The following is a 20,045-nucleotide window of genomic DNA, read 5'->3' on the forward strand; positions in this document are numbered from 1 at the left end:
CGACACCATCCACCAGTGCACCAGTAAAGAGGCTCTTCAGTCTGGGCAGTCTGTGCTGACTCTGAGGAGGAGCGGTTTGTTGAAAGGCCAAAACACACTTGCTGCGAATGTCACGTGTCAGAAAATACGACCCTGTTATTTTCAGGGTACAGTCCCACACTGGCAGCAGCTAGACACACGTTGGCGCTCCTGAATGCCCCGCAACACTTTATGACACTCTCCTACTTCCGGCCTCACCATCCCTGGACGTGAATGCATTTCCCCCCTCTTGCTCTCTTCTTGTACATACTAGCTCCCATAGCAGTGACGAAGAATGGATGAGGAGAGTTGTAGAGGTTGAGAAATATCCTGAGCTAAACAACCCCCAGTCCTGTCATTATAAAGACAATGGCCAAAAAGATATTGGCTGGTGAGTCATAGCTCTGGAGACCAGCTGTGCAGGTGGGAAATCAACTTTAATGAGGGGCTCTCCACACATTATTTTAAGCTGATGCACAGGAGGAGGAAGTACAGTACAGGTCTTTCTGTAAAGGTTGTAATAACCTTGTGTGGTTGTCTATTAACGAGCTACGGCGAGATGCATCCAGTGTGTGCAAGGGGCAGCACTTGATGTGCGCGGTGCTGGTGTGTTTTCAGCTTAATAATGATTTGAGGATCTTTACATCATGAGGTATAACCACTGCTTTAGTGATGAATACATGAAATAAGATGGACTAGTCAGCTATAAATCTGTGGTTTGGTGAGTGAGCAGCTGGAGTGAGCGTTTATTTGTTTTGTTAAATATAGTTCAGATGACTTTTAAACGTGTTGATCGATATAGTTTCAATTTGAGGCAGTCGTAGCCTACAGCAGTGCCGTCTTGATTCTCCTGATCCTTGTTTTGTGTAAGGTTTAACGTTATGTTATTGTTTACTTGCAATTACGTGGCAGTGCATCTCAATAACATAACAAGTGGTGTGAGGAACTGCTTTGAGTAAGACCCCAAAACTGATTATCATATAAAATATGTCTCGAATTAGATATATCTTCCACAGACTCCCTGCACCACTCGCTCAGACCATCAGGGATTTATTTTAGAGAGTGTTTTAGTATTTTCCTTTGATGGCAGATGTGACGCTCATGTCTCCAGTCTGTGGAGGATTTTCACAGCTACTCACTGGACTTCAGAGTGAGGCAGTCCTTCCACTGGAGCTGGGTGATTCACACAGCACATGCCAAGTAATTACTACACACACACACACACACACACACACACACACACACACACACACACACACACACACAGAGTGACAGTTAGCTGCTCTCCAGGGCTTTGGCTCTATAATGAGTTCCAGCTGATTTGTCGCCAGTGACAGCGAGTGTTGATGTATCATCAGGGCTCAAGGGTAACCGCCACTCTGTCAACTATTAGAATAAATATTCATATACGTCTCTGTGTCCTGCACACTGTGTTTATGTGTGTGTGTGTGTGTGTGTGTGTGTGTGTGTGTGTGTGTGTATGGGCAGAGAGTTGCGCAAGGATATCTCTATAAAACAGCACAGACCCATGGAAATGTTTGCTGCAACATTTAAACAGCCGCTCCAAATATTAGTACAATTGTGCTCGAGCTCTTAAAGAATGGAGAATGGATGTTGGTATAAACATGAATGCCACCAGCTAACATCATCAGCTGTAACAGCTGGATGCAGGCTTAAGTGTGCACACATTAGGGTGGGGCAAGGCTTTGGCCAGTATTGGCCTTTTATTAAAATGTTACAGCCGACAGTCTGGGTTGTCCACCTCCCATATGGAGCTCGAAACTGGGGGTGAGCATGTGACACTAAGATATGATTAAGCTTGGGCAGTATCTGTTTGGCATACCTTTATACCTTCCTGACATTTCACCAGGGTATACAGTATATGAAGATATTCGTGTAATAATGTAAAGGTATGTTTTGTTAGCTCCCTGAGCTTAAATGTCAAAAAGGAAAAACATCTGGACACCTGCTCTCCTTCTTAAACAGGAAAACAGAGTCATACACTTCTAAATTTAAGTTTCTGTCTTATCAAACTGAGACTCAAATGCCTTTAAATTCATGGTAAAACACACTTCATTTAAGCTCAATAGAAACCAAATAAAATTCACCAAAACCGTCTTGCTTAGTCTTTCTAATGTTCCAACAATCACCAGCTCTAATTAGATGTGACAATATGCTGTTTTGCTCGCTGCCTCTATTTGCCGTTGCTGGCCAGCTTTGTACCAGTCCTGTAACGTTATCCCCACCTCTCACAGTCGGCATCTTCCTGAGCTTAGCTGCCTGTGCCACCAGTAGAGACTTCTGACCTCTGGTGGCATGTTTTGTGCACTACATCACCCCGATACAGCATCTCCATATCAGTTTATTAGAAAGTGAAGCATCTTTGTTAAATTATACCTTCAGGATTTCTAAATACCCTGATATACCAGGGCTCAACAGTGCGAGCGTTTCACTCGCATCTGCAACTAAAAATAGGTGTGTGCGAACTGTAAAAAATATTTAGGGGCACATGTGTGCATAAAAAAAATCAGCCGAAGCAGCCTCTATTTTTGTCAATAAAAAAATATGATAATCTAACCGCAAATGTTGGAGGAACTCCAGCCACCTTCCCTCTTCCCTCTTCCCTGTGTGACACGGTTATGGGCGGTTTTCCAAGCCACTGTCGGCACAATGAATATAAGTCCCACTGTCGGCAGGGTGGACATAGCCTAAGTCAAAGTGTGGAGGAGACAAAGGACCGGGAAAAGTGGCGAACCTCCGGGGAAGCCTGCTCTAATTAAATTGCAATACTTTTTCAAAACTTGATGATTCTACCTTTCTGTACATTTTGTATACAAATTCATTAAATCATTTTGCTTGTAAATGTCTATTTGCATCACGTTTATTACGGAAAACACATTATTTGATCAATTTACATTGTGCCCCTAAAGTTCTTTGTGCACTCCTTACTTTTTCAACTTAGGAGCACATGTGCTCCTTGGGAAAAAGTTAGCGTCAAGCCCTGTATACTGTAATACCTTGAAACTGCCGAAACTTAGATGTGATACGAGACAATGTTGGACAAGATCTCCACAACATAACACTCTGCTTTCAGTTTATTTATTTCTAAATATTGGGACCCCTCAGAGTGTATCTGTGATATTGGGGAAAAAATGCAACTGGATGTTTAATCTCTTCTTTATTTTAGTTATTTTCTAGGGTAGACTTTCTACATGTACTTCCATTAACAAAATGGTTTCAAGGTTCAGTTATAGTAATGAAACATTTGTTCAACCAACAATAACACATCTGTTTTCATTCCTTTAAGGGTCAGTCTTACTGATAAGAAGATAATTTCTTAATTACTGTGATACCGTGAAACTGCAATATTTTCTGAGACGGTATTGTACTGTGAAAATCTCATACCACTGCAACCCTACCAGAGGGAGATGTTTGAATAATCACATGTGTTTACTGTGGAAATGTGCATAAATAGTATTACTAGGATTACATGCAGTTAAATGAGTCCTGTTGGGATTTCATGGGCTTTAATTTGGATTGTTGTGACTGAAAATGCTTAATTTCACTGCAACTTCTCCAAAAGAATGCAGTGCATGTTAGGAGTGAGTGGAAATTGAAAACAAAAAAAGTTGTTTTAGTGGGAATAAAACAGCACTGTTTTGAGTTTGTGATTTATACCATACTCATATTACCACTATCCTGCATATTTAATCTAACTCAACTTGATGCTTTCAGCATGTGCAGTTGATCTGAATGCAGCAGCCTCTGTCATGGTGATTTATCATGTCTGTTATCCACGTGTTTTAGCCATCCTCTGGTTTTTGTTTTGCGGTAGAAACTGTTTATCAATCAGTGTCGTTTGTGTTCCACCACAGCAATGCACACAAAGCAAAACAGTTTACCCTCGCTTTTGTGCAGAACATCAGGGAGTCGCCTTGTACACTCTTTAGCAGTAATTTTTGTTGGTTGTGAGACATTTGTGTCGCACATTTCTGCATCTTCACAACCAGAAACAAGGACGTGAGTTTGGTGACTTTGTGACCGGGGACTGCTATGATTGATGACACTCGCAGGGAACTATTAGAATTAGTCAAATTTGTGTAAACGTTGCAGTGGTTGGACAAAATTGCAAGGTTGTGCATAATTCATACGGATTGGTTGAATTTACGTCATTTGTTGTGATTGCAACATCCTGGAAGGGCTGTTAAAAAGACATTACTCACTGATTTAAAACACAGATTTAAAACAATGGTCAAACTGTTGACAGGAACCTTGTTGAATGTCGAATGAAATAGTTATTATTATAACTCATAATCTGTTTATTAGACTCATAGAGTTGACAACTGAATCAACAACGCATTAATCTCTGTGATAACTGAGCAAACTCCATCTGCTGATGGAGACAAAGATACAGATCATCTCAATACGGTGCTGAAGATGAGCTCGGGAGCTCCCTGCTCTGGATCATTGGATGATTCAGACAACTGAAAAGATTCAGTAATTAGAAGCAAATGTCAGCTCAGAGTGCTGCTGTAATGTTCCCTCGGTTGTTTGGCCTTTCAGGAAACCATTTCCTGAGTTAACATTAAACTGTCACCATTCAGACTGGAGGGCTGGAGCTCATTCAAGTCACCATCTTGATTGGTTTATGTTGTCAGTGTGGTCGAAGCAGCACATCAAAGGACCGTGAGCGTAGGATGATGGGATGGACTAAATGGTATTGCTTCATCGAGAGCCAATCACTAATGCCGCGCCCCCTTTTGGGGGAAAGAATCTTGCTGTCACATAACGGCAACGTGAAAGAGAACATCTATGTTAAAAACCGAGACCTCCACACTGAACTTTGAGGCAAGAAATGTGAATATTCACTGTCAGTAACAACTGATAGAGAGCATGTTGAGTGGGAGACTGCTGCAGGAACTTCACAGCCAACTATGTCTCAGCCTAGATAGGTTAGGTATCAGCAGGTTGGTCATTTACCGACAACACTTGAGCTAAATTCACACTATACAACTTTATAAAGTGATCAGATCGCTGTATTGTTCACACCACTCAACATGCTGTCTTGTAAGTGGGGGTCTTGAAGTTGATGTGGCGACATGGCATCACACACTACAAGATCTTTCAACAGGAGGAATCCCTGATCAGTACGTCATGTGATGGTGATGTGATTGAACTATACCCCGAGGTCTGGCAGGTGCTTACCAGAAAATATTAAAATCAAAAGGGACAAAGTAGAGTAAGTTATCAGGCTAAGAACTTAAAAAAGCATTGCATATAATAGTCCACCTTTCACCTACTCTTTCCTTCTCCTTATTACTGTCTGTCTCCTTCTCTCTCACACACACACCTTGGAAAGCACTGTAGCACGGTTTCTGTCCTTAACCCGTGTCTTGTGCTCTTACTGTCTGTAGCACGCCAACAAAGTCCCCATCTGGTCCAGATGTTCAGCATGCTGGATATCTGGGGAGTGTCTGCAATGCATCGGTGAACAGTTCACATGTAATAATGATAATGCATTTTATTAAAAGGCACCTGTCAAAGCACTCAAGGACACCTTACAGAACTCAGGTTATTTTTAAAAAAAAACAGCAGAACTGTATCCATAGATCATAAAATCAAACAATACAGTAATACAATAGTAGTATAATACAGTAGTACAATAGGTTAATAAAATAGAGACAAAAATCATTATTGTGAAAATTAGGTATAGAATCATCATCATAACGTCATCTTTAGTGTATGTCTTGATTATGTGTGTCTCCATTAAATCAGACTGAATATGCCAGCTTGAAAAGGTGTGTTTTCAGACTGGATTTGAAAGTGGAAAGGGAGTCAATACTACAAATGTCGTGGGGGAGACAGTTCCAGAGGTGGTTAAGGGCCGTAAAGGTGAGAAGCAGAATCTTGAAATCGATGCGTTATTTAACAGGAAGCCAGTGAAGCTGCAGGAGAAGGAGTGATATATGATCTGTGGAGGGGATTCTGGTAATGACATGGGCGGCTGAATTCTGGAACAACTGGAGTTTATGAAGACACAAGAGAGGGAGACCAAAGATGACAGAATTGCAATAATCAATACGGGATGTAACCAGAGTGATTGAGGATAGGGGCGCTGTGAGGTGTAAATGACGGGCGCAGACGATTAATGTTGCGTAGATGAGAGCATGCAGTATGTAAGTGTAAAGTGCTTGAGTGCTGACTTGCCTCTGATCTCAGGCTCCAAAAAGTGTTGGTGTGCGGAAAATAAGGGCTAAAATCCTGTAAAATGAAGTAGGGATTAGCCTTACGATACCTGGTGATTCAATCAAACACATATCGATCTCCTGATGAGCAGTATCCAGCCACTGTGTGGGGTCGTTGATCCAATTAGATGGGGGAACACTGACAGGACAGGACGGCTACTAGCCCTCTTTTATTAAGGTATCAGGAACACTTAGGTTCAGTGACAAACACTGTCAAATTGCATCGACATCTTTACAATTTTCGGTTTTCCTTCGCCCAGGAAAGTGCAGGCTTGATGTTTTGCACAGTACACTGTTTTGCCGGTCTGGTCTATGGATGCAGCTCTATGGTCAGCCTGCAGGGAAGATGGTGGAAGAGAGGTTTTGTTTCTCAGATGTGACCAAAAGACAACATGCTGGTTGAAGTTAGGAGCTGTGGTATTCTGAGTCTTTGTGGTGCATGTGTTGACAAATGTCCTCAACAGAATGAGTGTGAGGGTTTGTCCAGCTTAGTTTTAAACTAATACTGATGTTAATACTGTCAATACAGTTGTTTTGTCGCCATTATTAAAGGTAAATTTCGGTTTATTTCAACCCGTCTCCTATCGTCCTAAATTTGTTTCAAGTCACCAGTGACATAGAAGTAATAGTTAGCATGTTAGCCGTTAGCCTAGATACAGCCGTAGCGTCAAACCTGTTAAAACTTAATTGAACAGGCATCCTTTCAAGTGCAAAGTTAGTCCACTAAACAAGCTTTTTTTCCACAAAGACCACCTCATATCGTTAGGATAAATGTAAAACAAACAATGCAAAATCAAATTCCTCCTCCACAAAGTCGAAGTCTGGCAAAAAGTCAGCCATTATTCTATAAATCTTTCATAAAATAAATGAATGAACTTTTCAGGCTACTGTCTGGTTCTGCCTTCCAGCTGTTGCTACTTGTTCAGGCACGGTATGAGATCGCTGCTTGTTCTCGCGATATTTCGGCCGCGCTTTGGGAAGCAGAGGTAAACGGTAAACACACGTAAGGTAAGACAACTCTGAAGACCACCTAAATGTGGAATGTTAGTATGTAGGCTTCCCACATCGAGAGGCGATGGCCGCCCTTATTTATTTGAGCCAGAATACACTGACGAAGAGCTTCGTGAAATTGAAGAACAGAGGAGGAGAGAGAGCGAGAGAGGCGCAACAGGTAACGTTAGAGGACGACAGAGGAGGAATGGCTGCTGGAAGGATTTAGCTCTGGAGATCGGTGGTGTAACGTTACCTGTGAATGCTGTGCCCCAGTGCCCACAGAAGAGGAATGCCTCTGTTGCAAGGAATGGGACCGGTTGCAGCCTTAGCTAAATGGTAAACAACAAACATGGCAGCACACCAGTAATGTAAGACAACACGTTTACATGTCTTTTCTATATGTTCTCTGACATTTATCCTAACGATATGAGGCGGTCTTTGTGGAGAAAAAGCTTGTTTAGTGGACTAACTTTGCACTTGAAAGGATGCCCGTTCAATTAAGTTTTCACAGGTCTGATGCTATGGCTGTATCTAGGCTAACGGCTAACATGCTAACTATTATTTCTATGTCACTAGTGACTTGAAACAAATTTAGGACGATAGGAGACGGGTTGAAATAAACCGAAATTTCCCTTTAATTCATTTTAGTCCAACCATTTACCAGAGGATTTCACATAGTCATTGTTTTCCCAGATGTATTTCTTGAAGGGAGATTTATGCATATTGTTTGATGTTCTAACTGGATTTTTATGAAAGTGCATGTGTGTGATCACGAAAAGACAATCAGACAATAGAAACCTTCTATTAAAGAAAATAAAAGATAAAATCACAGAAAAAAGGGACCAGAGGGTGTGCTCCAATTATCGGGGTATCACACTGCTCAGCCTCCCTGGGAAAGTTGATTCCAGGGTGTTGGAACGTAGGCTCTGACCAATTGTCAAACCTCGGATTCAGGAGGAGCAATACAGCTTCTGTCCTGGTCTTGGAACAGTGGACCAACTCTTTACCTTTGCCAGGTTGCTGGAAGGGTCATGGGAGTCTGCCCATCTAGTCTACATGTGCTTGGTGGACTTGGAGAAGGCTTATGACCGCGTCCCTTAGGGAGTCTTGCGGGGAGGTACTGCAGGTTTACAGGGTACCAGGGTCGCTGCTGTGAGCAATCTGGTCCCTGTATGACCAAAGAAGGAGCTCAGTCTGTATACTCTGCGTAAAGTCAAACATGTTCTCAGTGGTTGTTGGCCTCCACCAGGGTTGTCCTTTGTCGCTGATCCTGTTTGTGATATTCATGGACAGGATCTTTGGAGACCTCAGAATTGCGTCTCTGCTTTTTGCAGATGATGTGATTCTGTTGGCTTCATTACATCGTAATCTTCAGCATGCACAGGGAGGGTTTGCAACTGAGTGTGAAGTGGTTGGGATGAGGATCAGCACCTCCAAATCTGAGGTCATGGTTCTCTGCTGGATTGCCTCCTCTGGGATGGGAGAGAGTGACTGCCCCAAGCGTGGGAGTTCAGGTGTCTTGGGGTCATGTCCACAAGTGAGAGTAGAATGGAGCATGAGATGGATAGGCCATTTGGCGAGGCATCTGCAGTGATGTAGCTGTTTCGACGGCCCATCGTCGTGAAGAGGAAGCTGAGCCGGAAGGTGAAGCTTTCAATCCATCTGGTCCATCTACGTCCCAACCCTCACCTATGGTCATGAGCTCTGGGTAGTGACCGAAAGAATAAGATTGCAGATACAAGCAGCTGAAATTAATTTCATTTGTGGGGTGTCTGGCTCAGCCTGACAGACAGGGTAAGGAGCTTGAACATGTGGAGGGAGCTCGGAGTAGAGCTGCTGCTACTTCGTGTAGAAAGGGGTCGGGAGGGGCACCCCTCCTGGGTGCCTCGCATTAGAGGTGCTCTGGAAGTGTCTGACTGATGGGAGGCCCTGGGGTAGATCCAGAACACGCTGGAGAGATTACATATCTCCTGGGGGCCTTAGGGTTCCCCAGGAGGAGCTGGAAAGTGTTGCTGGGGAGAGGGATATCTGGGGTGCTTTGCTTGGCCTGCTGTCCCCACAACTTGGCCCCAGATAAGCGAATGAAAATAGATCGCTGGATAGAAAACACAGTAACACAGATCAAGGTCAAATGCGGGACTTGAGGTTCAGTCAAAGGCTGTGGAGAACATAAAAGTTTTAACCTGGGATCAAACTGAAAGTGAGCCCACCTGGAATGTTTCTAGTATTCCCTCACTGCACAAGAAAATTGCAAAACGCTGCAGACTAAGTACAGTTAGTTATCAGAGCTGAAGCAGAAAATAGGCCTATAAAGTGAGATGGGCGCTCACACTGACACCTCAGGGTAATTATTTTACTGTTCACTTTGTTTTCTCTTCTAATTGAGTTTGGCAAACCTGGAGGTTTGTTTCCAGACCTGACTAATCATTGCTTTGTGTCTTTTCTTGTCTGTGTGTGTGTTAGGCTGTTTTTGGAGAGGGCCCAGCTGGAGTACTCTGAGGAGGAGAATAACATCCTCGGCCAGGGGGGCAGCGGGACCATCATCTACCGAGCTCGATACCGTGAGCAGCCAGTGGCCATCAAGCGGTTTCACTTTAAGAAGTGTCGACAGCAGACCATCAGCAGTGACACAGGTACGGAGGCATAATCTTCTACTTATTAATGAAATTGTTTAACGGGGCTTTTAAAGCTGATGTTTTGAAAAGCTGCTAATGGACATCTGGTGTCTCTGCTAAATGCAGTCAAGGATTTCTGACTTGATAAAGCTCACGAGGAAGCATTCACACAAAAGCCAGTATTGAAAAACCACTACAACTTTTAATACAACCTGTACTGATAATATTTACTCAGGATGTCCTCATCAAGTTTTCAGGCTCTGATTGTTGATATGACACAAAGGAAAGACTGAGAAAGTGGCTCCTAAAAATAAAGTGACACAATCCACCTGTGAGTCGACGCATCACTCTGTTGGAAGTTTAATTTTGGCCTGTTTTCAAGTTACTCACTGAGTTAACATTATCCCAGTGACAGCTGATATGATAAAAGCTGATGGTGAAGTTTGTCATTTTAACCAGGGAACACTTTCTAAAAGTGAGCAGCTGAATGTTTTGTATAAACGTTCCAAATCTGTGAATTTTCCACCCTCACTGTCTGACCAAATTATTTTTAACACTTTACACAACGTTTCATTATTTTATGCAGTGAAATGCTGTATCTTTACAAATTAGTGCTCGTACCGGTTAGGTCAGGGTTAAGCTGGGCGTACATTGAGTGATTTGAGTTCATTTAAAAAATGTTGTTTGTCCGTACAACTGAGTGCTCTCACTGTTCGTGTAAAATAGACAATAAAAGAGTCCATCAGCCCCTGCGGACCATTCTGGCTATTGACAATTTTCAATAAAGACTCTTTTGAAAGCCCTGAGGCAGTAAGAAGTCTTTGTGCCTCAGCTCTGTCGATAGCTGTGGCCAGAGGCTTTATGTTTTCAGGACGTCCATCTGTCCATCCGTAAGTACGTCTGTCCCATCCTATTAAACATGATATCTGAGGAACGCTTCAAGGGACTTTGTTCAAATTTGGCACAAAAATAAACTGCTCAGTTTTTTTGTTGTTTTTTTGACGGTGTCTTTCTCATTCTTGTGAACTTGATATCTTTAAAACACCTTCAGGGAATGTCTTCAAATTTGGCACAAAGGTTGACTTGGATTTGAGGATGAACTGATTAGATTTTGGTGTTCAGTGGTCAAGGGTTAAAGGTCAAGGTTGCTGATACGATATGATATCTCAAACACAACTCTAAACTGGGTCGTGCGGCTCAAAAATCAGGTCAGAAAGGGGTTGTAATCGCACAGTGTACGCCCAGCTTTAGGAAAAGAATCATGGTTGGGTGTCATCATGTTTCATAGTTAATATAAAGTGCCAAAGTACATAACATAACATCACATTAAGTATGTTACTAAATATAACTTAACTTTGACTTTTGGTTTCACATGATACACAAACTCCGGTCCCCTCAGGTCAGAGTCCTGTCCACCACCCAGTCCACATCCCTCTGCGGATTTTGTCACTCTTTATATTACGTGACCTGAAGTCCTCCTTTGCTCCTGTCATATGACAGATTAGAGCCTGCAGCACATACAGAGGCAGAGTTCACCTGCTTTGGTCTGTATCAGGGACTTATTTTGTTCCAAAGTTGTATAATTGCCTGGAGTTGGTTCGTGTTCTCACGGCAGCATTTACAAGAGGACCAGATCAAATGCCTTGTGTGAGAAAGCTGCTCTTGATTGGTCAGAATTTCCATGTGGGAAAAATCCAGGAAGTAAAGCAAACATTGAAGAAGAGTACACTTGCAAGATAAATGTGACACTTTCTAATGTCACAATGGAGGGACAACTACGCAGGTTGATTTTAGCGCTGCTCATCGTGGACTATATTGCTGTCATTGTTCATTTTAGTCAAAGCATACAGTTTGAAAACGAGGCAAACGCGGCTCCAACTAGAAAACGATGTTTTGATGCATTGGATGTGCTGAATGTGCATATTAAGGCAGTACAGGAGGAGGTGCACATTAATAATCCTCCAGGACTGTAACATGCTCATGTTTAACCCAAACAATGTGTCATGTGACTGCAGTTGCTTCACATCCAGGTCGGAACACCTTCTCACCACAAACCAACCGCACCAGAGTTCCTTTGTAACCGGACTGAGACCACCTCTTCAAGAAGGTCTCGGTCCGGTTGTTTTGGTGCACACCTGAGTGTGATTGCTGTGTTCACACCTGCACAAACGAACCACACTGAGGGGGCAAACGAACTTCAGTTTGACTGAACCAAACCAAACAGGGCAGGTGTGAAAGCACTCTTAGTCAGTTGCTCACATCCTGCTGGCTCCTGATTTTGTGGGTTACATACAAATTAAGATGCATTCATTTTGTAGGTATAACTACGAGCAGTGAATGAGAACAGCCTGAAGTGCATCACATGGTCTTCATCAGCTAATGGAACTGTCTCAAACACTATATGGTGTTAATAGGAATGTTATATGCAGTAACCCTTGTGTCTCTTCTTATGTGAATGGAATCCTGTAAAGACCTTGAGATGTGGTGAAAAGTTTCAAAAAGGCAAACAAGCGGACCTTTTGGGCGAGATTATTTTGTCACATATTTCTCACCTTATAATTGCAAAGACACACATGGACCACCATGCTTATCGGCAGCAAATGGAGGACACAGATGGAGTAAAGCTTGTAGACTTGCAGTTGGAATTTTCAGTATGATACAAATATAAAAATGAGGCACTATGAGCTCCTGTAGCATTCGTTCTGGCACAAATCTATTCTCTGTGTTTCACATTTCAAAGTATAACTTTTCTAACCTTTGCTGCTCCCTCTTGTTCCGCTCTGTCTCTCCTCAGACACCATGGTGAAACACCTACAGTCTGCAGACGCCTGTCGGAGCTTCTCTGAATTTCGCCAGGAGGCCAGTATGTTGCACTCTCTGCAGCATCCCTGCATCGTGTCTCTGGTGGGCATCAGCATCCACCCGCTCTGCTTTGCCCTGCAGTTAGCGCCGCTTGGCAGCCTCAACACTGTGCTGGAGGAGAAGCAGAAAGGCAAAGGCATGTAAAGACATCTGCATCCTGTCATCTCCCACCTGAAGCCTGTTTCTATGTCAGTAAAACATGAGGGTGTGTTTTCTCGTTGCAGGCTCCAAGTACATGCCCCTCGGTCACATGCTAACCTTCAAAGTAGCCTATCAGATTGCAGCAGGACTGGCATACCTTCACAGGAAGAGCATCATCTTCTGTGACCTCAAATCTGACAACATCTTGGTGTGGTCTCTGGAGGTCAGTTTATGGATTACTATGAGAAAGACATATTTTTTTTATTTGGGTTTATTGACAATATTCCAACGTATTTATGAAATCAGCAGTAAAACAGTAAAGTCCTGAACTTATTTCATTTGTCGTCCCTGCTGTTCTCACAGTCCTCTGAACTTTATCAAGACAAGCATCCAAAGTGCTGTCAGTAGACACTTGAATCGAATTATTAAGCTTGTTGTTTCTGTCATCTGACTCATTCACTCATCCATGTGTCTTCTTCCAGTTGCGGGATCCAGTCAACATTAAACTGTCTGACTACGGCATTTCTCGACAAACCTTCCATGAGGGGGCGCTGGGGGTCGAGGGCACGCCGGGTTACCAGGCTCCTGAGATCCGACCAGGCATCGTGTATGACGAGAAGGTACTGACCATGTCCTCTTAACCCACATTAAAGGAACAGTGTGTGAGATTTAGGGAGATTTAGTGGCTTCTTTCAGTGAGGACTGTAGATTCCAACTTCCCCCAGGTCAGTGTTCTTTGATCAGGGGGCTTTTACTTGGAGCTGAATTATCCACAGAGGTCTCTTCCTCTCCAAAACAAATGGACGGGGTGATTTATACCAGTAAAAACACATTACAAATCTACAGTTTGACATGTTGCAGACAGGCCACTCACCCAGCACCTCCTACGTATGCTCACCTTAGTTCTGATCCAGATGTTTAGGAGGTTTTAAGCAGGTGCCAAATTCTCCGCAGAGGTCTCTTCCTCTCCAAAACAAATGGACCCAGTGATATAAACCAGTAAAAACACTGAAAAAAACAGTTTTATGTTAAAAAAAAATCTGTGTTTTTCCAATGGTGCTCATCGCAGAGGGGCTTCTAACGATGGTAGCTGATGTGAAAATGTAAAACCACAAAAACATGAATGGTCCTGTCTTAAGCCAGTGTTTGGTTTATCCGTTCTGGGCTCATTCTAAGGTAACGAAAACACAATGATTCTTGTTTGCAGGTGATTTTACACTGAAGAAAACATACTTATTACCCCTGAATCCTACACACTGAACCTTTAAGGTGATGTGTATAGCGGTGAAATAAGGATTCAGGGTGTCAGTCACAAGTTTCATCACACTACGACTTATTGATTTACGGACAATGATACGATAAAGTCTGCCACGATTTGATTTTAATTTATTCCATTCAGGTCCCTCGAGCGATATTTTGAATGCAGGGCAGAGGAGGAGTCAAACTTAGTACTGATGCTACTCTTTTGGCTGGTTGTTACTCTTGTTATGATCATGTGATGAGCGATCATGGTGTTGATATTGATGGTTGTTGTTCTCCTCCGCCTGAATGTTGAGTCTTTATATTCTTATGTGTTCTCTCGTGTCTTTTTTTAATGTATGTTTTTACTTGCTGTACAACTAATTGTCCTCTAGGGACAAAATAAAGTTGAAGTTGATATGAGATGATAGAAACAGACAACCATTCACACTCACATTCACACCTACGGACAATTTAGAGTCTCCAATTAACCTGCATGTCTTTGGACTGTGGGAGGAAGCTGGAGCACCTGGAGGAAACCCACGCTGACACGGGGAGAACATGCAAACTCCGCACAGAAGGGCTCCTCCACCTTGGGGTTCGACCTGTGCTGCCTTGGTGTAGAGATGCATGCCCAAAAGAGAAGCCCACATTTCTGGTTGTGGGGAAAAACACACCTAGATGTAAACGTTATGAAAGACAGTTTTTTTAGATATGCACAAATGGAAGAAGAAGATGTACTTTTTTAGTCCCTGAGGGGAAATTCAATGTTTTTACTCTGTTTTCATATATAGTCCTGAAATACACACACATGCACCAACAGGACCTATACATGCATGGAGAGATGTCAGAGTGAGGGGGCTGCCAATGGACAGGCGCCCCGCACAGTTTGGGGTTCTGTGCCCCGGAGGGAAACTGGCACCTTTCTAGCTTGGTCCAGATGGGGACGTGAGCCGGCAACCCTCCAGTTCCCAAGCCAAGCCCCTATGGACTGAGCTACTGCCGCCCCAAACTATCACGGCGCCAACTTCTCCAAGAAGAAATGAAAGAGGGAGGGTGTGTTCGCACGGTCGAACGAGTTCGTCACTGGTGGAAAACTCTGGAAAAAAAACTATTTTGATGCAAAGGAGCAAAACGGCACAAGCGGCTGCTCCATTACTCTATATTTTGACATGATGAATGACATGTTAGGGTACGGACAGCTGCACGTAAACAGGAATATTATCGGAGTATTCTTTTTTTATTTATCCATATAAACAGCTCAGTAGAAATTTTGTCATTTTTTTAGTTAGCCAAGAAAAAGACATAGTCATTGTCTTTTTCTTGGCTGGTGCCATTGTCTGCTTGGCTCTACGCTGCCAGCACTATTTGAACATTTAGGAAGGAGGTGTGCTTGGATGGAAATGTCTGACACAGATGTGTCTGGACAGAGCAGATTACATTTTAGTGTATTTATTATTTTTACCTAAATCTGTTGTTAAACACAGTGTTTACACATTTTGTTGTCCACACTCTTCAATCATTACATCCTAAGTAGGATCAACAGTCCGTGTTTTGGATTTGTCATCTAGTTGCTCAGTAGTGTTGATGTTATCAGAGCCTGTAAACAAATGGTAACAGCTTTCCATTAGTGTTACTGTATATTGTCCAGATCATCAGCCGACAAATACTTACACATGCTCCATTTCTTGCCAAGATCCCAGCAGCTGGCAAACACGTTAACAGCCATGAAGCTGCTTTTCATTTATTTTTCTATTACACTTCATTTGTTTCCCACCCGCTCCGTCATTTATCCTCTCTCCTGCCTCGCCTGCATCTCATTAGAATAGTTAAACCTCATCAAACAGCGAAAGTAACGACCAGGAGAGGAGGAAAGGTATCTGATTGGCTGGAGTCAGCAGATTCTGTGGGAGAGGGGCTGATGAATAGAGGTGGAGGCTTACAGATATTTTTCTCTGCTCTTTGAAAGCTTTCTCCACAGAGGCAGAGGCCAGTAAAACAGTAAGCCCTAGTAAAGCTAGCCTCCCCGGAGAGATGAGGAGCCGGGGCCAGCCGTGTCAGACCAACACGCTGCTGTGGTCTGAATGAAAGTCAGCAGAAAGAACTTGTACTGGCCTCAAATCCCATTTACAAACACACTCCAGTTCTCAGTCAAATAGCCCCAGAGCTAAATCAATGATCTGTCTTACAGTGTGTACGCACAGCAATATAACTGACTAATCACACTTAATCACATTTGGATTAAGGTGTATCCATGGTGTGAGTCAGTCACATATACTGCTGCAACTATGGGTCGATTAATCGATTGAGTCAACTGACAGAAAATCAACAATTTTGTTCATCTGTTTATTGCTTAAGAAGTTATGAAAGGGACAGTTCACCCCAGAATCAATAAATATTTCTCCTCTTACCTGTACTGCTGTTTATCGATCTAGATAGTTTTGGTGTGAGTTGCCAAGTGTTGGAGATATCGGTTGTAGAGATTCTCTCCAGTATAATGGCACTAGGTGACACTCAGCTTGTGGTGCTCAAAGCGCCCCAAAAAATGCATCTGAAAAACTCAACATCAATGGACCTCATTCACAAACAGTGTGTACGCACAAATCTGTGCTTAAACTGTGCGTACGATCGTTTCACGCACAAATCCGAGATTCATCAATATTTTCTTACCCGAATTTGTTCTTATTCTGCGAACAAATTTAGAACTGCCTCAGACCATGCGTACGCACAAATGATGAAGGCCGAACTGACTTAGAAAATGCAAACATACCTTTTAAGTACATGCAGAGTCTATAAAACCACATTCATGAAAAAGAGATTTAATTAACGTTTTTTAAAATCATTAATTTACTAATATATTGGCCAAATGGATTAAATTACCATGAAATTGACACACGTTCACCCTCATCACTGTGACAATTAAAATATTAACAACAACATGAAGAGAAAAACTATCACTCCATCAGCGTGCAGATGATCTGTAATGCCGACTGCCATATCCTTAAGGCTGTGGCCCGCTGGCCAGGAGGCACCCACGACTCATTTATTTTGCAGAACAGTACAGTGGGAACGCGTTTGGAGGCAGGGGCTGTGAGACGTGGATGTCTTGTTGGTGAGCATCTTTTGTTCTAGTCTTTTATTTCAATTGTTTTAAGTTAGTATTTTCAGTAAGTCTCTATTCCGTTAATGCTAAAATGTTATATTGTTTGGGTGACCGGGCATATGGCCTTAAAACATGGCTGATGACACCATACGCAAACCCTGAAGCCCCTCAAGAGGTGCGCTATAATAACATACATGCCCACACACGCACCACAGAGCGCACTTTTGGCGTGCTTAAGGGCCGTTGGATGTGTTTGGATCAGATACAGCCGGTGGCAAACTACTTTATACCCCTGAGAAGGGGTATATCATCATCCTGGCATGCTGTGTCCTCCACAATCTTGCAATGACTCATGGCATTCCTGTAAGCATTGGCATTCCTCTCCTCGCATAACTGCTTCCTTCATTCATGAATCAACTCTAGGCAAGCGGTTTCCTTATATGGAGAAATGGGGGCGTGGTAGTATGCTAATCAGAAATTGCGAGCACACGCCTGTCAATTTAGAATGATTCTGATTCACACACATACGCAAGGTGGTGAGAACAAAACTGGCCGGTGCGCAGGTGTCATGAATCCCACGGTGATTTTGCGTATGCACTTATTTTGTGCGCAAAGTAAGAAGATTTCCACGCACATATTAGTGAATGAGGCCCAATGTCTCTTTCCTAGAAATCATGACCCGATAACTCAGGATAATCCACAGACCTTGTTGTGAGCAGTTTTATGTAGGAACTATTTTCTTTCTACCGAATCTAGATTCTCAATAGATTATCAATCTTGATTATCAATCTAGACTGATATGTAGCACTACAGGAAAGAAGAAAAATATGAATTGTAGATTTGGGGGTGAACTGTGCCTTTAAAGATGTTAGATGATTTGTGGTTCCCTCTACACTGTGGGGCCTCGATGTTTTTCTCTGTTTATATCAGTGTAAACTGAATGTCTGTGGAATTTGGACTGTTGACATTTGAAGACGTCTCCTCAGGCTATTGTAATAGTGTAATTTTTCTGCCTCTTTTATAGACTGATAATCAAAACAAAAAAGAATCCACAGATAAATCAATAAGTTATTTGCAGTCCTGGTCCCAGCCCTTATAAACACTGAGTTCGATGGTGAACCTCAGTGTAAAATTTTATGGTGCAGACTGGAATGTGCTTGTCGAGAATCAAAAACTGTACTGAGAGCTGACACTGCATTTCATTCAGATTTGTCTTCCTTAGAAATATCTTGATTTAAAGTCAAAACTTTGCTGATTTCAGAGTGTTTTTAAAGGAAAGCTCACATATTGCTGCCTGTGTTTGGTCCTTTGGCTTCTCTAACAAAGCTTTCACAGAAAGTCAGGTATCAAAAAAGCATTGTTTTGGTGCTTTATACAGTTTTTGCGTGGATGCAGATCTAGTGACTTTACAGCCACGGTAAAACCTGCATGTATCTGAGGCTCAAAGCAAACATATGGTACTAATCAGACAGTTAGGCAGCACGCTGCAGAGAGGAAGTAACCTGTCAAAACAATCAGCTCGCTAACTGTAAATCCTCTGGTGTGTCAAGTAAAATAAATCCTGAGCTGGGGGAAGCTCTGTCATTCTCTAACACCTCCTGCTCCATCAGAGGGCCTCGGATCAACAGATCCATTTCTGCTGCAGGACTCCCCCATGCTGCGCGTGTACTTCAGTTATTGGATCAAATGAATTTTTAGCACTTAAGTGCTCCCCATTTTCATTATTAATTCAGCATGTGTCCCAATGTTCGGATCAAGTACCTCTTTAAAAACTTTCATATGTGATGGAGAGGAGGGAAAATGGATGATGCAGAGGTACAGTGTGGAGCAGCAGGATGGAGAGTGTAGTGGCCATTTGATCCAAGTGATTGGACTAAACAGCAGATGACTTTTGTCCTCTTTGGCTCCCCTGACTCCTGATTTCTGAGAAGTTCGGCAGCCTTTCCAACTATGTTTAACCCCACGTCAAAAATCTTGGCGTGATATTTGATTTTGCCTTTATCTTTGACAAATGTATTACTGCAGTAGTAGAGCCAGGTTTTTTTTTTTTGTTTTTTTTAAAGCCAGGCCGTTTCTCTCCTTCAAAAACCTGGAGATAGTCACCCTGGCTCTCATCTCCTCCTGGTTGGACCACTGTAACTCTCTGTAAACCGGTATTAGTCCATCCCCTGTGTCCCGCCTCCAACTGTTTCAGAGCCCCGCTGCCAGACCCCTCACAAGTACCCGCAGGAGAGACCATATTACATCTGTGTTAGCGTCTCTCCACTGGCTGCCTGTAAAGTTCAGAATTGATTTTAAGGCTCTTCTGTCTGTTCACAAAGCCCTTAATGGTCTGGCCCCATCCTACATCACAGACCTCCTAACCCCTTATTCTGCACCCAGGTCCCTCAGGTCAGCTGACCTGGGGCTCCTGGCTGTCCTACGCTATAGACTTCAGCTTAGGGGTGATTGTACCTTTGCCATGTCTGCCCCCAAACTGTGGATCAGCCTCCCTCTCCCAAATAGATCTGCCCCCTCCACTGACTCGATTAAATTTTATTCATTGCGTCTGAGTCCCCCTGATGTGGCTTTCTCTGATGCGTGCCTGTGAGCGATGTGTCTTGAAATGTATGAGCTGTGTACCTGACAGTTATGTTGCCTCTTGTTTTTACTGCAACACTTTGGTCAGCGTGAGTTGTTTTTAAATGTGCTTTCTAAATAAATTTTAGTTGTGTTGTGTTGAGAGCACGTCCCATGAATGCTCGATCAGACTGCGATCTGGGGAATTTAAAGGCTAGACAGACACCTTGAGCAGTTTGTCACATTCCTCGGGACATTCCTGAGCAGTTT

General features: G+C 42.9%; 1 protein-coding gene across 3 annotated transcripts in view; it reads left to right on the forward strand.

Moving 5' to 3' along the window:
* Positions 1–20,045, forward strand: part of lrrk1 (leucine-rich repeat kinase 1) — a 124,412-nt gene that overhangs the window by 70,405 nt on the left and 33,962 nt on the right. For all 3 annotated transcript variants that reach the window (XM_049561456.1, XM_049561464.1, XM_049561469.1), the window contains 4 exons: positions 9,720–9,889; positions 12,666–12,869; positions 12,958–13,097; positions 13,357–13,494. In XM_049561456.1, the coding sequence (XP_049417413.1) occupies positions 9,720–9,889; positions 12,666–12,869; positions 12,958–13,097; positions 13,357–13,494 (652 nt within the window). The remainder of the gene's footprint in view (positions 1–9,719; positions 9,890–12,665; positions 12,870–12,957; positions 13,098–13,356; positions 13,495–20,045) is intronic.

This window comes from Epinephelus fuscoguttatus, linkage group LG2 (genome assembly GCF_011397635.1).
Source record: "Epinephelus fuscoguttatus linkage group LG2, E.fuscoguttatus.final_Chr_v1".
Classification (NCBI taxonomy): Eukaryota; Metazoa; Chordata; class Actinopteri; order Perciformes; family Serranidae; genus Epinephelus; species Epinephelus fuscoguttatus.